Genomic DNA, 23021 nt, shown 5'->3' on the forward strand with positions numbered 1-23021 from the left:
GCTGGCAGCTCCCTTCCAGCGTGTGGGCAGCCCGAGAGGCGCAGGAAAACGGCAGGGAACAGAAGAAAAAAAAAAAAAAAGAGTCGTAGATACAAACTCAGTCATGCTTTGGCGGATGGGGAATGGGGTTAGCTTGGTTTTTGGAAAAATACAGGTTGGGCACTGAGAAGGGAGTGGGTCATCGGCGGAGCAGGTGATCATTTGTAAAACGTTCTGTCTTTCTGTGTGTTTAATAGGTCTTGAAGCAACAGCTACAAGAGATCCCTTTGCTGCTGCCCATGCTCCCCTCTCAATTCTGTAAAATAAGTTTTGCAGATCTTAATTTTACATGCCTAAAATTTTTTAGGATTTAACTTTTTAATTTCATTTTTTTAAGTCTTCAGCGGTTGCATGTTTGACATGGTTTTGTTATCCTAGATGTTATGTTATGATCTGGCACACGGAGCATTAATTCCTTTATCAGCTCTATTTCCTTTACAGTTGTTCATTTAATTGAGCTCCTCTGTGTATTTTACAAAACAAGATGCATTCATTACAACTCGCAGACCTCAGATAGTATTGTAACACATTTCAGAAAAATAGCACTTTTGTAGATAGTTGTGGAAGTTGGGTGTTTGGTTTGTTTTTCAGATGATGGGAGGAAGCAGTAGCAGAATTCTTGCATGCATAATCAGTAGGAACTTTCCAGAAGCCCTTTATTCTAGCTATTTTCTTTTAAAGCTGTGTTTACTCTAAGAATTCGGCTGAGGCAGTTGAAATATGCGGCTGCAGTGTAGAACAAAATACACTGTATGTTTTGTTACTCTCCTTGTTCCGCTTTGACTTGTGCAAACAGTTTTAATCCAAAGGAAGAGATCACACAGTCTGTGACTGCAGTACCGTACAATCCGGTTTAGGGTGCAAATTACCCCCTTATGGCACATCCTGACATCGAATAGTCTTGCCTTGAACAGAGTGTAAATAGAGTGTATCCTTCTCTTTCACAAGCCCGTGGAGCAGGAAGCCACATGTGTTAGCTCTGCAGCGTTCGGGAGCCAGCACATCTGTGTGACCACGCACCTGCGTGTGGCTGGAGATGTTCAAATACCGTCTTCAGCGCAGATTTTGAACGTTAAACACACATCGCTGGTTGTAAACGGCCCTGCGTGCCGCTTGGGGATTCAGCACCAGAAAGGCCGTTTCCAGAAGCGCGGAGCAACCTCTGCCGAGTTTGGCCGTGACGGACCCTTCCAGTCCAAGGCCAAACCGCTTGTTTTGGAGAGGTCGTGGGGCCGCGGCGCTGTTTATTGCGAGGCTCTCTGTCGCGTTGGCATCATGCATGGAAAAGGTACGGGCAACCACAGGAGTGCTCGTGATTGCCCGCTGCTGTTGGCCGAGGCAAGCCGGAGAGGCTTTGTTTGGTGTCCAGTTGCTCCCCCCTGCTGTTGCCTCTCCCGGCTGTCTCTGATGGTGGCGCAGAGATGGGCATTGCTCTTCAGCCATGGGTGAATGCAGAAGAGGGATTAAGAGTTTGGCTTCCTGCATCCTGACTCAAAAGTAGGCATATGTGCTTTTTTTGGTGAGTAGAAACAAATCGGTTTCGACAGAGCTTTTTTAGGGAGTTTTCTCAGGCACAGGATGAAATTTTGAGGTGGAAAAAATTCACACTTTTTTTTTTCCCCTCTATTGGGCCACTGCGCTGAGGACCAACTGTATTTTTGGGTGCTCGGGATCCATGTGTGTCACTGTTGAGCATGTGGCTGTTGAGGAACTCGTGCAGTAACATGTCTCCTGCACAGAAATGTGGTGGAGTGGGATCCTTACTCTGAACCCAGACTAGAGCTGTTCCTGGGAAAGAAAACATCAAGACAAAACTGGGGAGAAAATTACCTCTTCTGTCCCAATTCTTCTGTTCTGGCTGATGCTAAACTGATATATTGGGTACTTGTGTGTGTGTGTGTGTGTGTTAGCTTGTACACAAATTTTCAGAGGCACATGTATGGTTTCTCTTCTGCATCGTGCTGTCCTAGCTGTAATCTGATAGCCAGAGCCCTTGGACAGGGCAAGGCAAGGAGACACCATATATTTCCACAAAAGCTTAGCTAAGTGCATTTTTCTTATTGTGTTCTGGGCCTGATTCTTGGGGGGGGTTAGATGCTCTCAGTTGTGGGTGCTCAGCATTTTTGCAAGTCACCCTGTTCAGAAGTTGGTGGTTACATTTTTATTTTTTTTTAACTGGAAAAAGCATTTTTCCATTTGCTTCTCCATAAACTGAAACCACTAAAGAGCCCTTGCTTAGTTTTCCACTCACAAGCACACACTGCTGGGAGCATGAGAGGGACTGCAGGTCTTAGAAGGCTTTAAGTGTGTGAAAACAAGGAGTCCTAATGAAAACGGTTTTGCAACTTAATTGTAGTGGGTGTGCCTTTGTTTGCAAAAAAGAAATGAAAGTGCTGGAGGCCGAAGTGCTTTCTTTATCCTCAGAATAGTGACGAGAGCAGTATAAACTTCCCCGGCCAGTTTTGCCAACGTGCCCGAGACCTGCAAATCCCTGCAAAGCTTTGGCACTCTGCTCCTTGGGACCCTTCCCATGGACTTTGAGCCCTGAGCTGTCCGCTCTCCAGAAATGCCGTGTTTTGCATGGTGGACATTTCTTGGGTTCCCGAGTGCCCTTCTTAAAAGGTGGCTTGTTCACGTCGCCTTTGGGGGAGCCTTTTCCAATGGTTTTGAGATTCGTGGCTTGCCCTCTGGATGGAGATGCAGCCCTCCAATATAGCCAGCGTTAAGCCTGTTGAAGGCAAGGGGTTTGTTCCTCCTAGCACGCTGCCTTGAACCCCTTTGGAGTTCCATGAACCCCTACGAATCTGGTGCCTGGGGGCCAAACCCACTGCTGCCTTCTCCTTCAGCCTCCTCGGCTACCCAGTGCCCCAGAGAAACGCGATCCATTTTAAATAGATGCTGTTCGCAGCATCTTGGACTTGCTGTGTGAGGATGAGAAATGTTAACATAAATTCTTTAAATAACATCTAGTAGTGTTGAATGCACAGAATTATAAAACATTTTTATATTCTGAGACTCATTTGCATCTTCACATTAAAAACTGTGGTTTTCTTTTCAGGGAATGGTTGCAAGATCTGATTTGTTTTGAAGTCAAAGCTAACTTTGTGTTCCTGCATTCCTCTTTGCCCTTCATTTGACAAATTTTTCTTGTTCTATAAATACAGAATTGTAAACAAGGGCTAATCCTTAGCAACAACCTGGAAAGTTAACATTTCTCTCCAGCTCCTATTATAATTAATTCAGACATTCTGAATATGATGTGATTTACACGTGGAACTCCTAAGGCCAGGAGGTACTAATATCTTGTTAGAGAACTGAAGAAAAGAACATGCTTTTGTACTTGCCATATAACATAATTGCACTGCATTTTCTTTCATAAGAAGATGTTTAAAGATGCTTTTTATTTTACATTTGAAAAATGGAAGGCTTTTGCTTTGCATTTGGCTGAAATTGTCTTAAATGTGTTTTCCCTCCTGCAGCAGTCAACATTGTCAAAACATTTTGCAAAGTACATTTTAATAATATAGGTTAAGACCATCATTATATTAATTTAATTCTCAGCGTAGGTAAATTCGTAAGATGCTTCCACTTTGTCGTAAAAGTTTTTCACGGTAAACATCATCTGTTTTCCCCGTGCAGAAAAGAAAGATATAATACAGTCAATGAAAGGATAAATCCCTTGTGTTAAAATTGTTAAAATATAGCTTGATGAGTCTTTATTTCATGGTTCATCCTTTTATTTTATTTAATTTTCATTTAATTTTCTTTTGTTCTGTTTATATTTGTTCGGGGAGTGTTTTTGTAGTGTTGATCTATGTAAGCCACAAGCAGTTGAAAACTGCAACTCCCAAAAGGCTATGATTAAAACATTATGGATGTGGAAAACCACAAATGCAAAAGTAAGTTTACATTTAGATTTTCTTCATAAAATATTTTATTCAAGTTTTGTAATACCTTGGTATCGTGGTCAGCATTGCCATAAAAATTCTGTGTTATATGGAATGATACAATCTGTGAAGCATTTCCCATTATGTAGACACCATGTCTTTAAATTATAGCAATTTCTTAAGATTTTAAAGCAAAATGAGCTCTTAGAAGTGTGATTAATAGCAGGGAATGAGGCTAACACTGGGTCATCAGTGGCACTCCATTACAAAAAAGGTTGGACTAATAAAAGCATCCATCTATTTGACCAATAAAGCATTTGAATGATATGCTTATAGTTTTTATCATACCGTAGTTACTTTGTACTGAATAAACTGTGATTTTACGTGCTGGAAAAGGAGCCATGGAACAGGCAGCACGGCTGAGGTGAGAGCGGTTGTCTCGAGTAGGGAAATATCAGGACTTTTATGTGAAGCTTGATGTTTTCAGAAGCCTTCAGGTTGCGGTGTCTAAATTTTTTGAAGCCACTGTGAAATATCTAAATCCCCCGTGACCCGTGCCTGCCTGCCCACAGTCGTTCGGTGAGGCTGGCCCTCGCTTTCCTGCAGGGAGGGGAGAAAGGAGGGTATTGTGTGTAATCATTAATTCAGAGTTAAGTCCTCGGCAGCCCCAGACATCAGAAATATTCTGCTGAAGCACAGGAAATGGGGCAGCACTTCTGTTTTCCTGGTGTGCGGACGCCAACCCCGTCCTCGAGTCGCACCTTTCATCCTGCCAGCTATTATGCTGTCAACCTGATGTATGAAAAAATACGAGGTTGCCTGAACAATACTGCATTTGGGTTTTATTTAAATACCTGCCTTATTAGTAGGTTGTACTGATTTCAGGGGTTTGAACCTTTTTTTTTTTTTTTTTGGGTACTACAACAAAAGGCTAAATATTTTCTGAGAGAGAAAACGGAGGTTCTTGGCCAGCTGTGGATGTCTAGGATTGTGCTGTGAAGAAAAGTACCAAATATTCTAAAACTTGTGAAAAAATGATGAGGGGGGAGGCTTCTGGCCACCGCGCTGTTTGCACATGAAATGGCAAGGGAGAGGAGATTAGTCCCAGGGCCAGCTCTGGCCTTGGACACTTTGGGTATTCAAAACTGGGATGATTTCACTCCGTGTTTGGTGGTGGTGCTGGTGCTCATCAGGAGGTAGTGGTGAACCAGGCAGGGGCCACGGTGCAGCTGGGGGAATAACGGACCCATGGTATAGACCACAACTACATCCTCTACCCCGATCTAACTAGTACAATATCTTCAAGGGCTTATTTTTCGTAGGAGAGGGATGAAGAGCTTTCTGGAGGTCACACACAGGGATTGTGTCGGGGCAGGAATGTAACCCGGAGCCCTGGATTAACCCCTACCGATAGGACCATCCATCTTCTCTCCCTGTGCTTCAGATCCTTCCCGAAGCCATGTTCACTCCCTGGAGCAGCGTTGCAATGGACAACTTCTTGAGCGTTATGGGGATGAGAGACGGGAAAGGAATGTGGGAAACCCAGGGGACTTTGGTGTCTTGAGCACCTGGAGGACTAATGTCACAGTGCCTCGGGGCCCAGAGATGGACATCGGGTGGGTAGCAGTTGGGGGCCGGAGGTTTCAGCTGTGAGAAGACGACCTCAGAGGGGCTTCTGGCCCTGCTTGGGTTAACAAAAAGGAGCTGGGGAGATCTGCAGAGATCGGAGAGTGGTGATGGGAGGCAGAAGCACGAGGGTTGAGGATGGGAGAGAGAAAGGAGGAGGAAGAGGGCTGAACCACGCCTTGCCGCTTCAGCCTCGTGTGTCGCTGCCTACAGAGAGCCATAGCTCTTGGGCAGGGAGCTGGTGTGGGCATGGGGGTGTGTGTGTGAAATCACACGTGTGCACGGTCGTGCTGGGCAGATGAAGTTGTGCAGAAAGCCATCGTTTTACTTGCACGTTCTGGGGAGAAAGGAAAATTTTTCATCCCACTTTTTGCAGTTGCTGATTTTTTTTAAAAAAATGTCAATAGATCTTTTACATCAGTGGTTTGGCTGGTAAATCTTGTTTTGTAAAACACTTTCAAGCGTTTTCAACTCCTTTCTTTACCCTTTATTGGAACAGATGCGCAGCTCTGTGTTTTCCCGTGCTGCCCGTTGTCTTGAGGTTGCACAGCAAGGCTGCAAAGGCTTTTTGTTTGTTGTTGTTGAAGGGCAGGAAAAAACCCCCCTCAATCCACAGAAGAGTTAACAGGATTTCACTTGATCTGCTCGTTTATGCAATGAGTAATGCGAGGTTGGTAACAGCAAATTGTTGTTTATAAGCAAACATGGCACTGTGTAAACAAGAAGGCCTGGTCCCCAACTGGTTTGATTTCATGGTGGTCAGCAGCTGATGTATGTAACGTACAACCTTTCTGCTTCTCGAAATGTCAGAAGAATGACTATTTGTTTGTCTTGAGTTCTTCCCAGCTGTTTACTGTGTAATGCATTTGCCTCAACCTTGATTCCCTAAGAGTGGCCCCTTTCTCCTCCCTGCTCTGTTTACATTAGTCCTGCCCCGAGTGTCACCTATGAAATCTGTTGATTATTCCACCTGGTTAATGTTAAATTGCTCTTGCAAGATGATGTGTTTGTTCATAAACACAAATGCTGGGCCCCTTGTTTACTGTACCCATGGCAGCAATCAGTTATTAAACAAATATTGCTTTGTTTGCGGGTGTGAGCAGCAGTTTATCCTGCAAGGTCTGGAAAAAAAACCTTTAAATGCTGGGATTTTGATAAAGGAGAAAAAGGGGAGCTTGTCCCTGGAATGTGGCTGAAACTCACTTTGGTTTGCTTTGCTTATCTTTAACTTGGGTGAAGGGGCTAGAAAGATTAGCAAGTTGTTTGGTTTTTCCAAGAGATTTCCTTAGTGTAATGATATCTATCCAGTTGTTTGCTTTTTTCAGAAGGGAGAGAGCACTCCTGCAAGACGACTAGCGCAGTGGTAGACGGCCGATGGCTAGAAAATCCTGCATGGAGCAAACAAGGAGTTAGAAGGTCTAGGACAAAGGTATAGGGCTATGAACCAGGTAATCACCCTGAAAGTACAGCCTTGCATCCTGTGTCAGCGTTTGGTCGGGGGGCTTTGCGGTTTCCCTCTTTTCTCATGTCGGATTTTAATTGATGCGTGTGCCCTCGATGGAGCTGGAAAAGGCAAAGCTTTCACTTTTGTTTCCGAGGGGATCTGAGAAAAAAAATTCTGGTTTAGAAGCAGGGCTGTTTGAATGGAGAGAAAATACCAAATTTAAAAACGTGCTCAATCGCTCCTCCTCCTGCGAGCGAGATGACAGAGCTGCTTTTCTTCTTTCTATAACTGGAAAACTGCGTTTACATCTGCTAATTTCTGTACGCTGGCTGTTTGCTCTTTGGTTTCTGGGAGTTCTAATTAGGGAGCGCCGTCCTGGTAGTTGTTGCTTTTGGGTTGTTTTGCAAATGAGCAAGAAAAACTCACTCACACTATCTTTGTTTTTCAAAATTATTGTTTGTTGTTGTTTCTGAATGGGGTTTGAATTTCAAATGCCAGGCAGGACCTGTTAGCACTAACAGTAAATCGTTAGGGCTTCGCACACAAAGGGAGTAAACCCTGTTAGAGTGACCTTGAGAAAGAAATGTTAACTCTTTTTGTAAGAAGGTGGGGTCTGTTCCATTCTATGTGAATTGATCTGTTAAAATACCTTGAATATACATTTATAAGAAGCTTTTGAAAGATAAAATTAAATAATTGTCCTTTTCATCCCTTGGAAAAGCAAGCCGCAAAATATGCATAAAAATGTGATCTATTGTATTCGCTAGCTCGCACCAGTGGTCCAAACATATTGTGCGTTTTGGCTGCTGGAGCAGTGTCGGGGCTGGAGGGGAAGCGGGAGGTACCTGAAGTGTGTAAGCGGACAAGCCTCTCATTAATTGATTCGTGTTACAGCGATGAATCAAACCTTTGCTGCATTAAACTAAGTGAAAATAGCGAAGTGAAAATTATATTGTGCAGAAGTACCGCGAAGTTGCACCTGGCTTTGAGATTGTTTTTGACTTCTGGAGGCTGGTAGAGAGTTTAGAAACACTTTAATGGAGATATGCATGAAGGGTGGGAGTCTAATTCATCTACAGCCAGCGCTTCGTCTTGCAAGATTTGATACTATCTTATTGTAGCGATGCTGCTGTTGTCTAGCATAAACTAACCATATTTACTAAATGCAACTTCGGTCTTTTACTTGATTGAATAGTCTTGTTTTTCTGTGAGCCAGACTGTGAGAGTTTATGTTGCAAGCTCAGAGCAGTGTGCATACAAACAAATAAGTCCTGGGCTGTGAGAACAGCTCTGCAGTTTCTGTTCCTGTTTTACACGAAACCGTGGGGAACCCCGCACGCTGCTGCACCCGGTCTGGGATGAGCAGGTATGTACCTCCCAAGAGACGCCGGCACCCAGGCAGCTCTCTGCAGCCGCTCTGCGCCTCACCGTGCTGCGGTTAAGCGTCCCTTCTTCCGGAGGAGTTTTTCCTCTAGTGCGGATGGTGCTCGTGTCCGTACGGTAGCAGTCACAGAGTCGTATGGTACAATGAAGTATGGTTTCTTGTTTGGTTTGCTTTTTTTTTTCCCTGCCACCCACCGTTCCTTTCCTTCCAAATAAATGATGATCCCAGTGATGGTAAGGATGATTTCTGTCAAGCTCGCAGCTGAAAGACAGCTCTCCCCAGGAGAGAGAAAGGAACCTCACTCTGCCGATGATGGTATGTAAATGATTACATCATATTTGCCAGTCGCTTGGAAGTGGCCCAGCTCTAGAGCTTTTATGCAGCTATGGCATGAGCTTCATGCTGAATATGGATTTTAATAGCTGTCAAGCTGAGAGCATAGATTGAGATAGAGCTGGCTTTGCAGAGGGGGTTTGTTTATCCAAGGTGAGACTGGGAATAACTTCTGTGTGTGTGTGGAAAATGGAGGATGCAAGAAGCTTGTTTGGGGGAAGTTGAGCTGTCCATCGTCTCTGCCTAACGCGTTGGGTCTTTCCTCAAGGAAAGGAGTGAGAGCTGTTATCTTCACGGCTTGGTCTGTTTTGGTGTCCTAGCTTTTCATGGGGACCAGCTCTAGCTCTTTTGAACAGAGCAAATGGCAACCTTTTAATGTCTGTTTCAATTGATTTTCCTTGGATTTGCTTGTTCTCTGTTCTTTCTGTTTGTGGTCGGCAACACCCTCGGCAGAAGAGATTTCCTTAGGGGTAACTGCAGTGACTGATTCTCTAAGAAGTTAAGTTTGACCATGATTTCACAATAAGTCAGCGTGGCACAAGTGGGATTAGGCTCCCGACTCTCCTTCCCTTCTCCTCACCACAGCTGTCTTAAATTTCAGCTCCTGCAGAGCATCAGTCACTGAGCTGCCTCCAAATGATTTCAGGTTCCCGTGGCCCTAACGATACACGCTGCTGCTGCTGCTGGAAAGAAGTAACCCAGACAGCGCAAGCCGTGCACGCAAACAGTGAAAGACGTTGTGTCGTTGTATACAGTTAAATAAATAAAAAGTCGTGGCAGTCTGCATCTGGACAGGAGTAGGTGAAGCTGCTACTCAGGAGGCTTGAGGGTGGCAAGCCGACATAAACCCTGGTAGAGGTTCAGCTTCTCACTGACGTGACCCCCAGGGAGGAGGAGGTAAGGCAACCTGCACCCTTCTCCCGTTGGCCAAGGTGATGTGCTCGAGTGCTTTTGGAAAGCACTGGCTTTTCACTTACCGAATTTAGTTACAGCTTCATGTTCTCCTCCTTGTTCCTTTTTTACCTCCCTCCCCTCCCCACGGCTCTGCATCGCCAATAACTCGCTCTTCCCCGGCGTCGGGCGGGCAGGGCAGGGGAGCAGCCCCATGTGAGCCAGGTGCTGGGGCCGTGCCACGGACTGTTTCTCGGGGATGCTCCGAGAGCAGCGTGATTAGCTTCCCTTCCCCGGGGAGGCTCGGCACACATCGCCTCTGCGATGCGCTCAACCTCCGCCGACCCAGGGCTTGGGACGAGTCCAGCCGAGAGCAGAGCGGCAGGGCTGCGCCTGTGTCAGGAGGCGAAGCCCAGGACACGCTGCCGATAATCCCGTTTCTTCTGGACCCTTTATTTCCTAAGCACTAAATGAAATTTCAGATTTTAGATACGTCTAGACATATACAGTGCACGATAAAGTTGATAATACATTAATCATTTTTAACAACAGGTAATATGCATAATTTATGGTGTTACAGTGCTATCTTTTTTGATATTTATGATGGATAATGCTCAGTTTTTGCCCTCATATTACTGCTTTAAATTATACCACAAGAAAATTAATGAGAAAGTAGATTTATGGGTTTCATTTGTTTGTCAATTCGGAAATTAATTGGGTGTTAATTTTAGCCGTCCCTCATCAGACCAGGTCTTTAGTATGTGTGCATTACTTTGCATTCATTGAAGCCTACCTCCCATTTACTGTGGGTCACTAGCTTTGCATACATTAAAATAGCCCTCAGGCTCATTCTCTTGATTACTTTTTGAACTGCCATGCATTAGAAAATTTACGCCTTTCTGTTATAATTATGAAAATTCGCTATTGGAAGATGGTGCTTGCATAACAGCAAGTATACAGTCTTGCTCAGCGATGTAAGATCATATAGCAAATCCCAATACGTTTTTGTTCTAATCCTAGAAAATAGCACTCTCGACAATCTTTGTTGTGCGAGTTTCATCCTTTGAAATTTCAAGGATCCGTTTTAATGCATTGAATTACCTCTTTAAGCTGAGGAAATATCAAAGGATTTCACCTCGTCGCTGTCTCTTTGTTTCCTCTTTTCACACATCCCGTACGCGTTCCTCCCTTGCCTTGCTCCAGGTTTGCCTCTCCTCCTCCAAACGCCGCTGTCAGACGTGACTCAGCATCGCTTTTCAGGACAGCGGAGCCTGACTCGCTCCGTTCCTTACTATTTCGGTTGACTCTTAAAAGATCACCCTCAATTGCTCTTTGCATCCCCTTCTCCTGTCTCTTGCTCTTGCAGAATTCAGCAACCACCAGTAGCGTGTAGGCGAGTGGCCTTCAAAAGGGTAAGCATGAAGTTTTATCCAACAAGTACCCTAACGTACTGACAGTTGATCTATAGTTAGTTAGTACATAATTATACCTAAAATACACCCTGTCAGCAGGATAAATGACGGCTACTGAAAACTCTAAAAGCATGACGGGTATTCACCCATCTGCAATGACGAGAGCGGAGGGGTTTGTAAGTTGAGAAAGGCTGGTGAGTTCAGCGTGATCCGATTGAGTTAAATCATGCCGTATGTTGGGGTGGCTCTTTCTAATAGTCGTGCTAACCACAAACACAGGCAGAGAGAAGATATCTGGTCCACCTGGCTGGTTTGGACTCCCCTCCCCGGCGTTATTTCTGTACTTAGCGTGGTGGCAGCCCTCGAGCTGCTCATGTGAAGCTGGCTGATTCACAGTTAATTGTGACATGGTGTAATTTAGTAAATGAGCAGCTGAACATCTGTACGCCTTCCCCCACGGTAGATCAAAGCCTTACCTTACACAAGGCTTTTAATTTCCACTAGTGAATCCTTTTTCTTTTACTGAACTCATGGATGGCGGGACGGTGCTGCTGGCCGCCTCGCCGACCTAGGGACTGGAGGAGATGGGCGTTTCAGCATCGGCTGGCGACCGTCGAAGCATGTTCCTGGAAAAATTCAGAAGCAGTGGTGGGATGTGGAGCCTGAGGCGCTTTCCCCCGCAGAGCGCTTGCTCCAAAGATACCGGGACTAGAAGGGACCACCCGTGAGTTGGGCAGTGGTCTCCTGGGAAAGCCATCGGGGTCCTCGTTACTGATAACGGGCAGCACCGGGAGTGCCAGGCTGCTTCGGCATTGCTGTTGTACCTGTGCTGGGGGTAAGAAGCAGCTTTGCTTGTGCTTTGGGTATTGCCTTGCCGGTCACGCTCTGGAGTGCGTTTTGTTTTCAAGAGGTAAAATCCTGCCTTTGCAGCGTTGCGTTGTCATGAAAGGCTTCCAAACGTCATTTGGGTATTTTTACAATTACACAGAGGAGTGCTCTAAAGTTAGTCCTGAGCTTGCTTTGGGGAACTGCTTGCAACAAACAGGTAAAATGTTTACTGATAAACCATGCGTGTGCGGATAGCGTGCCTGCTGGAGAATTTGGGACTAGATCTTGTCGTTTGATCACTTACTTAAAACTGATTTTACCATTACCTCTTCTGTCTATAAAAGTAGAAATATATTTTATAAATCTGTGTTGTGTTTAATTTACATGTCCTTTCATGGCTGGGCCAAGTTCTTTAAGGGCATTTATTCTGCTTCATATAAATAATTGATCAGCCAAGTTAATTTACTTCTGCCTGACTTGGTCAACCTTAATTAACTGCCCTGGCATACAGACTGAACTTTTTGTTAGCTTAAAATCTTTCACAAATGTGACAAAGGAGGGATGTATTATGACAACATTTTTGCTCTAGCGCTGTTTCCAGGGGAAATGTTGAGTGATCTTTATGTGCATGTATATAGATTTGTAAACAACTCCAAGTACTAATAGCTGAAATAAAATCATCAGCTTTGGAAGTAGCTTTGAAACACGCAGGCTACATTCTGAACGTGTAGTCCAGGCTGAGTCTGGAAGCATGTTAAAACAAAGATTTTAAGGTCCAGAAGACCCCAGGGATAGTTTTTTAAAGGTGATGAGATGCTTAAAGATGTAGATTGGTGCTTATGCAGGAGTCTTAAAAATGTCTCGCCAGATGCCTCCATGTATGGTGAGGCATCTAAATACATCGAGTATCAGTCCCTCACTCTTTTAGACTTGCAGCGTTACCTTATTCTGACGGGTGCTTCAGTCAGTAAATCCTCCCTCATGCTGACATTAAACAATGCTGCTTAGTCTTTAGAAACTATACTAGTAGAAGAATTGCAGAAATTGCACACTTCAGCGCCCACCTCCTGCCTACTAATCTCCACGCTTAACCTTGCTCATCTAAATAGTCCAGTGGAGCTGAGCAACGTGTATCTGCAGCATCTGGTCTTTGTGATGTTATGGACTTTTTTTTTTTTTTATTTTAATGGATTAGCACAGAACATTTTCAAAATTAGGATTTCTTCAGGTTCTGTCTTTTGAGTTCAAAACACCGACACTGCAGTCCTCAGATCATTTTGATTCAGCCAAACTTCACATCCAACCTATGTTTTTTCAATTTTGACCATGCCCTTAGGAAATTAGCTGTCCCCTACCTCTGTCCAAGTCATCTGGAAGATGATTAGCTGTTGTCCTCCTGTTGACGGACCGCCTTGCTTTGATTCCACTCCACTGAAATTTTACTCCGTTACCTTGCACATGACATATTCACCAAGGAGATGAGCCAAACTGTATGGCTTTGGCTTTGTATTTGACTGTGCATCAAAGCTAGAAAAGGTTTTGCGTGGGTTAAGATGGGAGGCTTGAGAAATTGATTACCGTTGTGAGATTTTTAAGCCAACCCGACATTAAGTCATATAAGAACAGTTCTTTTATTATGTGGTGCTTGATTTCAGGATAAAATTTTAGAAGTTGTTCATACTGCAGCTTAGCTTTGGTCCCTTCATGTGGGAAAAACATCTTGTGTCACCTTAACTAATCTTAAGAGTCGTTCTCTGTCCCTCCTATCGTGAATATCGTGAATTTTTATTAAGAAAAAAAAGAAAAGATACTTATACTTGGAAGAACCCATCTATTTTAAGCTGTAAAAATACATTTTCCTTTATAGAATTGATGAGAGAGTCATTCTGCTTTGTAGAACACATGAGATGGATGTGCTCTATTGCCATTAAACATCTTAAGTCAGAACATGGTATCTTGCATGTCATGGAAGCTTTTGTGGAGTACTGTATTTCCTGTAATAAATCGTTGTGCATAACAGCTTCTTCAGCACTATTTTGGTTACTTGGGGTTGTATTCAGACCAGAATCACAGTTTGTGGTACTAGACCTGAAGCTTCAGTTCAGTTCCCACGAAACATAATCATGTTGCATAAAGTCAACCTTGCTTTGCTTTTTTCTTTCACGATTTTGAGTGACAGACTTCACTAATAGGCTTCTGTAAGGCCCGCTACTCTATGCTGAGAGAGACAATTATCTCAGCCATCCTCGCTGTACTATCACCTCAGCTCATTTAGGTGTGCTCAAAAAGACAAATAATAATCATTCTTGCAGAAAGCTCTTGCAGGTTGATTTTCATGACATGACGCTTGATGATCAAACCAAACTGTGATTATTTATGTCAACTCACATTTGACTACAATGAAGAAATAAACAGTTTCATCTTTTTCTCCCTTGAAAATCCTGTTGTCTGTTGGAGGTGTTTTAGCAAAGTGGATTCGTTCTGTATTGGTCTTCAGCTGAAGTTATATTGACGTTGACTGTCCGTGAATGGGTGTTTTTAAAGAAAATTTGCTCAAAATGTTGACTTCTGCTTTTAAAATATTTTTTTGAAAGTCCAAACATCACAATTTTCTTTTTACTCTTTTGGACGTTCTCTTTGCAAACTCCATTTGCAGCTCCGTTTCCTTGATAGCTGCTGCCAATTCTGCTGGGTCCGATACGTAGGGTGGGCACGGCCAGCGGAGGGGCCAGCCCTGTGCAGCTCAGGTGGTAACTGGCTGGGGTACTTTGAAAGGTAAAATGGAGCCTGAAATTTGTCGTGGAAAAGGTTCTCAAGAACTATGATCTTTTTGCGACCAAAACCTATAAATAATCCATCTTTTTCTCAGTCCTATAGGTTGGAAAAATTGTAGCAATTTCTGCTGTTGTTGCTTTCCAGGAGCGTTTTGCAATCCTAGAGAGAATAAATAATTTCTTGACCAGTTTGCTTGTGAATTATTTTCTGTGTCCTGGATATATTTCGCTCAGAAGGACAAGCCAACAAATCGTGATCCGGCAGTGATAGATCTGCTTCTCAGTGGTGCACATTCTTCATGCCGCTGTCAGAGGCATCCCAGAGCTTTGGTCGGTGCTTTCTCTGACCCTCCTTAGTAGTTTATCCAGGTTCCTGCCTCCAGTCAATTTGTTGCATCAGGAGTGTGGGACAATGAAATGTCTGTCTTTACTGCTAGGGCATGTTGGTTTTGACATCTCTTTCCACTGTGGTATCTGCTGGAGGCACCTTCCACCAGTTCTTCAGTGTGTCCTCCCTCTGTTGCATGTGGTCTATGTGGTGGTGATGTGCCACCAACCATGTGCATCAAAACGATCAAAGACATAATTCTCTAGGTAGAACCTGCTAAGCTGATTTTATGTGGTGGTCATCCTTGTCCAGATCTTCTGCTGAGGTAAATAATGTGATGCTCCATTTTCTCCAGTTGAGGCTTGATCCGAAATTTGGATGGAAGCAGAAAGCAATGACATCAGTTCTTTCTTTTTGATTATCTCTGGTTAAGAGAGATGTGTCCTTTTTAGTAGTGTAGCATACAAAAGTTGCATGGTACACCTTTGAGTAACTTGTGAGCTGTCTGGGGAATCTCACTCCTCTCTCTTCTTCGGAAGCAACTAGTCTCTGCCCGGTGTGTAATCCAGCCTTGTTAGGTGTAAACACTTACTTAGACCTTATCATGCTTGTGGGCTTTCCTTACAGTGCCGAAAATGAAAACCACACCATGCTCGGTCTGTATCAGAGCGGGATGATGTTAGAACCCAAAAGCATTTGCCAGTGGTGTTGGGAAGGCTGTAGGATAGTTTAGATCTGTGGAGCTTTTACAATGGAGTTGACAGAAGCTTTGTAATGAGCCCCCAAGCCCTTTTGTCCCCTTGCATAATTTGAAGATTTCACAAAACAGATTGAAAGAAATTTCCATAGACCAGCTGAAATTTATTTAAATGTAATCAGAACATTTGAATCTGTCCTAGCACCGTCCATGTGCTTGGGCGGCCTGTCACTGTGAATAGATCCCGTCATGATTGGAGTGGGGTCCGGCTAACGAGTGGTTCACCCGCCTTGGCCGTGAATTGGTGAGGAGTGCTAATGCTGGAGCGTGGTGGTGACAAAGCCCTCGTTAGTCAGCTGCTTCTCAGTTAGGACAATTTGATTATCAGCTGTATGGATCATCGTTATGACCGTCTGAAGCTACCGAACGAATGAGAGGTGTGGCGTTGGTGCGTTGGGCTGTCGGGTGTTGGGCTGCAGCGTACCTCCACGCGCGGTGCCGGGTGGCGTGGGGGGCCTGATGCTGAATGTCACCTGGGGCCGGCAGACACCCGGGGAGCCGGCGCTGGAAAGAGGAATTGCTGGGTGCAGCCGGTACCGTGCCTTCGTGCTCCTCATCACTCATGTGTGGGTTCCCAGGGACAGGGTTTTCCCTCGGTACTTTTCCGTTGAAACGCATTGCTTTCTCTCGCCCTTTCGGATTGATATTTTCCCTTATTCGTTGGAAGGGAAGGGATTTTTCTTCTTCCTTTTGATTCAGGGTAGTTACTGAAGTCAAACAGGTTCTCCCTTAAATATAAAGCATCTTACTTTCAAGGTGACCCACCCTGCACAGAGGCGTTTGGCTCGCACGTGCACGTGGTGAGTTAGCGCGGAGCGGGCGGCGTGCTCGGAGCGTGCGGCTTGGCTTGCCGTAGCCCGTGTTCCCGGGGTAGGGGTGAGAGGAGGAGCGCGAATGGAGGGAGGGATGGGCTGGCGGAAGCAGAGCAGGTTAGTAACGTTTAAGTCCTGTAACTTGGGGCCTTGCAGGTGGAAATACCTATAAAACAACTCATCAGAATATCTCAAAGGTAGCGGTTTGCAGCTGAAAAGCGGCGTATCTGCGTTGTTTGGGGGGGTCTTGTGCACAAATGCTGCCGGTTAATTCACAAAGACGTGTGAATCCCAGGAGCTATGGGCTGAGCGAGAAGGCACTCATCCTCATCCTGGTTGTGGGGCCTGTGACCCACTGATGCAATTGATGAGCTCAGCGTTGTAAAGCACCCAGGGACAGACATCCACCGCGAGTCGAGAGCCATGCGGGCTGGCTGTGAGTAGCTGCGGCTACCGCGACGATGTTTAGCCAGATCACGTGGGAGGCTCTGCGCCGAAATGCCGTAGCGCTTCCAAAGTCAGACCGAATCCGCAGCCCAGAAGTTTGCCAAAAAGACTGAGTCTGCGAGCAGTTGAAGCAGTTTGCCCCCAGCGAAAACCGATGGTGTCCAGCACATCCCAGACTCAACCTAAATTGCTTCAGAGTAATGAAAGGTGCTAATTTAGCAATATCATGGCATGAATGGGAATCGAAATAGTGAATCCTCTGCTTCACCTGCCTGCCCCTACATACTGCATATTGAGTTCTTTATGTTGTCCATCATATGTTGCGGAGTGACTCATCCATTTCAGAGGAAAGCATCCAGATGTAACTAGAGAAATTTAATTATGGATTCTGTGTGTTCGTTCAAAAATATTTTTTTTTCTCTAAGGGAAAAAAGATGTTGAGCAAATAATACTATATTTAGAACAGAACTAACTTACTAAAATTATAGCTGTACCAACAGATAAATAAACATAAACTAGTAGCATGAACCATTAATGAAAGATAAATCGTATGAAGGGAAATGACAAATGTTTACAGTTTTGGCAGGATTTAAAACAGGGCATGTCTCCTTATATACAGCAACTGTTTTAACAGCTGCTTTTTTTTTTTTTTTCTTCCCTCCCCTAAATTATTTCAGGTTTTTGAGTCATGATGCAAGAATCTGGGACTGAGACAAAAAGTAACGGTTCAGCCATTCAGAATGGAGCGAGCGGTGGCAACCATTTACTAGAGTGCAGCCTGCGGGAAGTGAGATCAAACGGCGAGACACCTTCAGTTGAAATTGGGGCTGCAGATTTAGCACATCTTCAGCAACAGCAGGTACTGTAAGACGTATTACAAGTTTCCTACTTCCAGAAAAAGCATGAAGCATTTAACTCCCCCCTCCCAAACCCTTCCTATTTGCCAGTCAGAGGATGCTTTTAGGACTTGCCTACGACATTCTGTACATTTTTTTTGTCCGTCGGGGATTGCAATCGTTAATGTAAAGGGAAATGTTGGACTTTTTTTTTTTTCCGGGGCTCTTTTTTAATCATTCCCTGGCAATGTCCAAAGATCAGGGCTTGCTTCCATTGCCTGAATGTGTTGAGTCTGGTGGCAGTGATTGGGTGAACCGCTGTATACAAATAACTGGTTTCCAAAATATGTCACTGGGTGGAAAATACACTAACGTTAAGTTTTGGTTTTGCAACAAATTTTAATATAACCTAGCAACCTCTATCAACAGAATGTTTTCTATTAGTGAGAAAGGCTGCGGAGGTATCTGCTGCGGCAAAATGTCAGAATAAATAAATAAATACATCTTATGTCAGTACTCCTCAATTCAGAAGAATCGGAACCAAATTGTGCATTTTGCCTTTGTATTTTAATTAGTGTCTTTTCTGGGAAGTGACCAAGTTCACCAGTGTAAATTATCTGCGTAATATGTTTTGTCTTTTTCTTTTCCCTGATAAAATTTTGAAACCCTCCAAGGAAATTTTACACCAAAGTGCTGGGCATGTATCATTAACGTGTTTGGGAACAAAGGCTGCAGCAGAGCCATGGTGAATACACTTACGCCTAACCCACACTTTCTCTAATGCAATAAGCATTCTTAAAACCTTTTAAATAAGCGATTGGCAGCTGGTTAAGACTCCCCTAAGTGTACAGCGATCTTTTTAGCAGGTTGTTGTGGGGAAGAAAAAAACCTGCGCTCAAAACCAAAGCGAACCGAAGGCTTGCGGAGGAGCAGGGGACCCCGTTTGCCAGCCTAAGACAGAAAGCTGCCGTAATTAAACAAGTCAGAAAAATGGATGATACTAAATGCATAGACTTTGGTTGTTTCAATCATTTTCATCCTACAGGTTTTTACTTGAAGTGAGAATACCATCAGTGAGAAAATCACAGCCATGCTGAATTCATTACTGCAGTAGTCACACAAAACCACGGATAAAATTTCAATAACTGCAGGCCACAGTTGAGTAAACAGTTGCACTGAAACTTAATTCCTGTTGACTTTTCCCTCATTCTTCGCCAGGGGCACATTCTGATTCGTAGTGCAAAGACAACAGGGGTTACAGTTTTGATTAATATAGGACAGTAGAAGAGGAGTGGAACAGTAAAATATATTCAACACAAAGGTCTCGTCTCAAAAAGGCTTCGTATCAAAATGAGTTAATTACGCTGCGTTTTCCATAGGAGCGCTATGGAATTTTCCAATGCTGCTTTGTGCAGAGAGAAACGGGGGGTGGGGGGGGTCACGCACGCACATGCACGCCGCAGACCCGAATTGCTCGGACCTCAGCTCCCCCGCTCCCGCCCGCAGTTACTAACCCTCGCCGCCCGCACCTTGTGCCCGGGCTGCTCTGTAGCCATCCGGAGGGCTCACGCCGCCTTAGATAACGTCGTAATCTCGCGTGTAATGGGTTGTGTCATTCAACAGCCACCCATTCGGTCAATTAAGGAGTGGCACCGATTCATTCCTACGCGGGTTCTCCAGCCCTCCCCGAACGGTGCCCGGCACGGACGCGGGTGCTGCCAGCCCCTGTGGGAGCAGGGCGCGGGGCCGGCGGGCAGGATTGCCGGGCTCGGGGTTGCTTTCACGCGGCTTGGATTTTAGCGTATAGTTTATTTATCCTCTGCCAGTACAATAAATGTGGTCGGGGAGCTTGCTTTTCTCCAAGTTCTTAAAAGACCTTTATGTTCTGTGTTTGAATTCTACTGTTAATTGGTTTTGATGACTAACTTCTCCATGGAGTTTATCTTTTAAAAAGCAAGTTGATTGCAAAGTTTAAAACAGTTATTTAAAAAAAAACAAACACAAACCCAACCAAAACCCAAAACCTGATAACAACAAAAGGGTAATCAGAGCTAGCATAAAAATATCAATCTTTGTGTTTGGAAAATATTTTTAAATGCTGAAAAGAAGAAAAACCCGTTGTTTTCAGACAGCTAATGCAAGCATTTACAGATACACATACAACATGGAGCATAATGTTTAGATGTTTCTCCGTATACAACATATGCTCTCAGGTCACTTAACAGAATGCGTTCTACAAAACGCTTCTTCAATACAAATGAATGAGTTCTGAATTAAACAGCTATTTCTTAAGAGCATTTCATTCAAATCTTTTCTCTTTGCCACCTGGCACTTGTTTTGTCTGGCAAAAAAAAAAAAATATCGGTGGCGGGTAGTTTGAGCTTTGCTGTTGTGTTAGTTGTGTGTTCCCGTGATGAGCGTGGCTGAGCGGTGAAACCTGGACGTACAACGGCTTGTGTAAAGCATCTGTGCTGAATTTTGGTTCGCGTTCTGTGTGAAATGTGTACGTTTATGAGGACTACTAGCTTTGTTGCTATGAGAAAGGAAAACGGGAATGCTTCAGACTTTTTTAGGAAGTTTTAATGGGTTTACTAACTTGTAAATACTTATTCTGGAAAAATACGGAGCACCACAGATGTTCGTGTGTTTGAAGGAACAATGCGCGGTGTGGGCGCAGGGAGGACTCGTAGGACAAGTTTTACACTTTCCATGTCGTCTTAGGGTGACTCTGCCACGCAAGGAGATGGAGAGCGATGCTAAATTATTTTAGCATTAGCAATCTCATAAAATGTACTGTTAAGCTGGGAGCAGCAAATGCGGGGATGAGTTCTGCTATGTGTGGTAAAACCAAGTAGCTCCAAACTGGCGTTTGTACGTGTAATCATGAAGTAAGATGCTTTTCAAAGAAAGTCAAAGCAATACGAGTGACTCTTAAGGGAGAGTACGTCTGTGGAAGAGTTGGATAAAAATGGAGATAAATGTAGGAGAAGTCGCCTCCAGAACCAGGCTGGAAGGGAAGGAAAACCCTTTCCCACAGTATTTTGGCATCTGCTGAGGGTGGGAGGGGTTGCCTTCCCCCTGGTTGGGAATGACTGTCAGGATGAGGTGGAATGGGCAGGTAGGGTTTTGGGGACCTGCCTGTAAAACCTGGAGTAGGCACGAAGGTCACCTGGGCCATTGGACTTCCTGAGGAGACCAGAGGCGGGCATTTGGCACGGGGACGGGCAGCGAGGCTCAGGAGCTTCTTCCCGAGGTGCCCACAGAGGCAGAACCACCGGACAGGGCAGCAAACCTGGGAATGGGGTACCAGGCAGAGCTTGCAACATCTCTGGGCTCTGAGGCGTCACGGAAAACATCTGGGAGGTGCAAAATGGGCGTCAGAGTGACCCACAAGCTGAAAGTCTTGCTGGGTGAGGGAGACTCGGACAGAAAATATGTAATGATGGGGTGACTCTTGCCTGCCAAGGAGTAATAAATAAAGACTCATGGGGACAAACTGCCTTTTAATGTACATGATCACAGCTTTAGTTGCTTCAGTGGTTTCTGACGTCTACTCAAATAGAAGGTTTGATGCTTCAGTTCTAGCCAGTTCTTTTTTTTTTTTTTTTTTTTTGCTTATAAAATAAATATTATTTATTGCAATTTATTTTTATCCTTGGGACTATTCATGAAAGAGTTCTTCACATTATTAGCAGAGAAACAAGAAAACGAATTGAACAAAGAGAACGAATGCAAAGTTGAATTCCGATATATAGCAGCAAGACACCAAACGCTGCGTTGCGTGGTGGCAGAAATACAAACCTCTCCACATCAATAGCAAGCTCCGCTTTGATACCGTAACTTCAAGTACTGCCCCACGAGTATAAAACTCGGTATCTTTTGTCTAATCCAGAATGCTTTTGAACTTTTAGGAGGTATGACTTTAATAGTAATTTGTTGACAGATTAGCTGCAGAGATTGCAAAGAGTTTATTTTGCAGAACTGGCAGGCTCGTATCAGTGTTCTTTTAAGGAAAAAAACACACATTGCTGTTTTGCAATTGCTTGCATTTATTGACAACCTGCGCTGAGCAGGCAGAATCTGAATGTTTGTATAATGTGAACCTATAGCTTGTCTGATGGAGTGTAGTGTACTTTTAGGTAGTGCATAGATTGCTTGATAAAAAGGGTTACAAGGTGACTGTTTGTGACAAACTGGTACAGCGATATAAATGCAACCGGTGCACCGAGAAACAAGGAGGAAGTTTATATAAAGAATTGTAGGGAAGTTTCTTTTCTTCACTTTGTCTTTGAGCTGAACTGTACTGTAATTATGAAGTGTCACTTCAAGCTTTCTGAAGAGTTTAGATAAATACGGGTTTTGCCATGTGTCCACAAAGTAAGGAAAGAAGGGGTTTTTTTCCTTGAAAAAAATTGACAGCGTTATATATATATTTGATTGCATCTGGTTTTGTACTTTTTACACTTTTATTCCGCTGAATGTATAGAAATGAAAAATACAATTTTGTTCAAGCGTAGGAGACAAAAAGAACGTTTGATAGACATAAGAAATTTGGGCTGGGGTTCTGGCGTCTGTGCCCAAGTCAATGATTTCTTCCCAGTTGGTCTCTGACAGCACTTGGGGTGTTCGTGGTATCGATGTGAAGATGCCACAGTCGGGCCCTTTGGCACGAGTTGTTTCGAGAAACGTTGCGATGTGAAGTGTTAGATTGAGGGAAGCAAACTCCAGAGGGAATGTGTGGTTTCTTCGGATTTTGTTCATGTCCAAAGATGAGGAAAATGTGCAAGAAATGGGGGGGGTTGGTGTGTTGTCAAGAAGCTGCTTTAACTGGGCAGATAAAAAAGAAGGTTTGGCTAGAAAGAACTCTGAATATATCGCAGTGTAAATTAAAAGGATTTTTTAAAATTATTTTATTGTATTTTTAAATAATTTGGTGAGTTTCACCTTATTTCGAAAACCCGTGGGGAGAGGTTACAAACTGCATCAGGAGTTTTATGGTCCCATTGATCACGATGTGGACTTATCTCTTTAGAACAAAACTGCTAAACTAGATCCAAGATAAAGTCTTTGTTTCATATTGACATAACTGGGTTAGACCGAATTTGTTTGTTAGACTTTGAGGGAGCGTCTGTGTTGAGTCATTTTGTCCGAAGAGACATAAAGCCTAATTATTAAACTGCTGTTGCTATTGAAAGAGCCATTTGAAGGTATAGATTAAACTCC

The 23021-nt window shown here is 44.0% G+C and overlaps 1 protein-coding gene across 24 annotated transcripts in view; it reads left to right on the top strand.

Annotated features, from left to right (window-relative positions):
• Positions 1-23021, top strand: part of FOXP1 (forkhead box P1) — a 389835-nt gene that overhangs the window by 204059 nt on the left and 162755 nt on the right. For 6 of the 24 annotated variants that reach the window (XM_054837684.1, XM_054837707.1, XM_054837704.1 and 3 more), the window contains exons 1-3: positions 6702-6759; positions 6878-7000; positions 17640-17821. The exons of 1 other annotated variant lie outside the window; for it this stretch is intronic. In XM_054837684.1, the coding sequence (XP_054693659.1) occupies positions 17651-17821 (171 nt within the window). In that variant the 5' untranslated portion in view covers positions 6702-6759; positions 6878-7000; positions 17640-17650. 17 more of the 24 variants (XM_054837687.1, XM_054837688.1, XM_054837685.1 and 14 more) reach the window with 12 other exon arrangements.

Source organism: Grus americana, chromosome 11 (assembly GCF_028858705.1).
Source record: "Grus americana isolate bGruAme1 chromosome 11, bGruAme1.mat, whole genome shotgun sequence".
Taxonomy (NCBI): Eukaryota; Metazoa; Chordata; class Aves; order Gruiformes; family Gruidae; genus Grus; species Grus americana.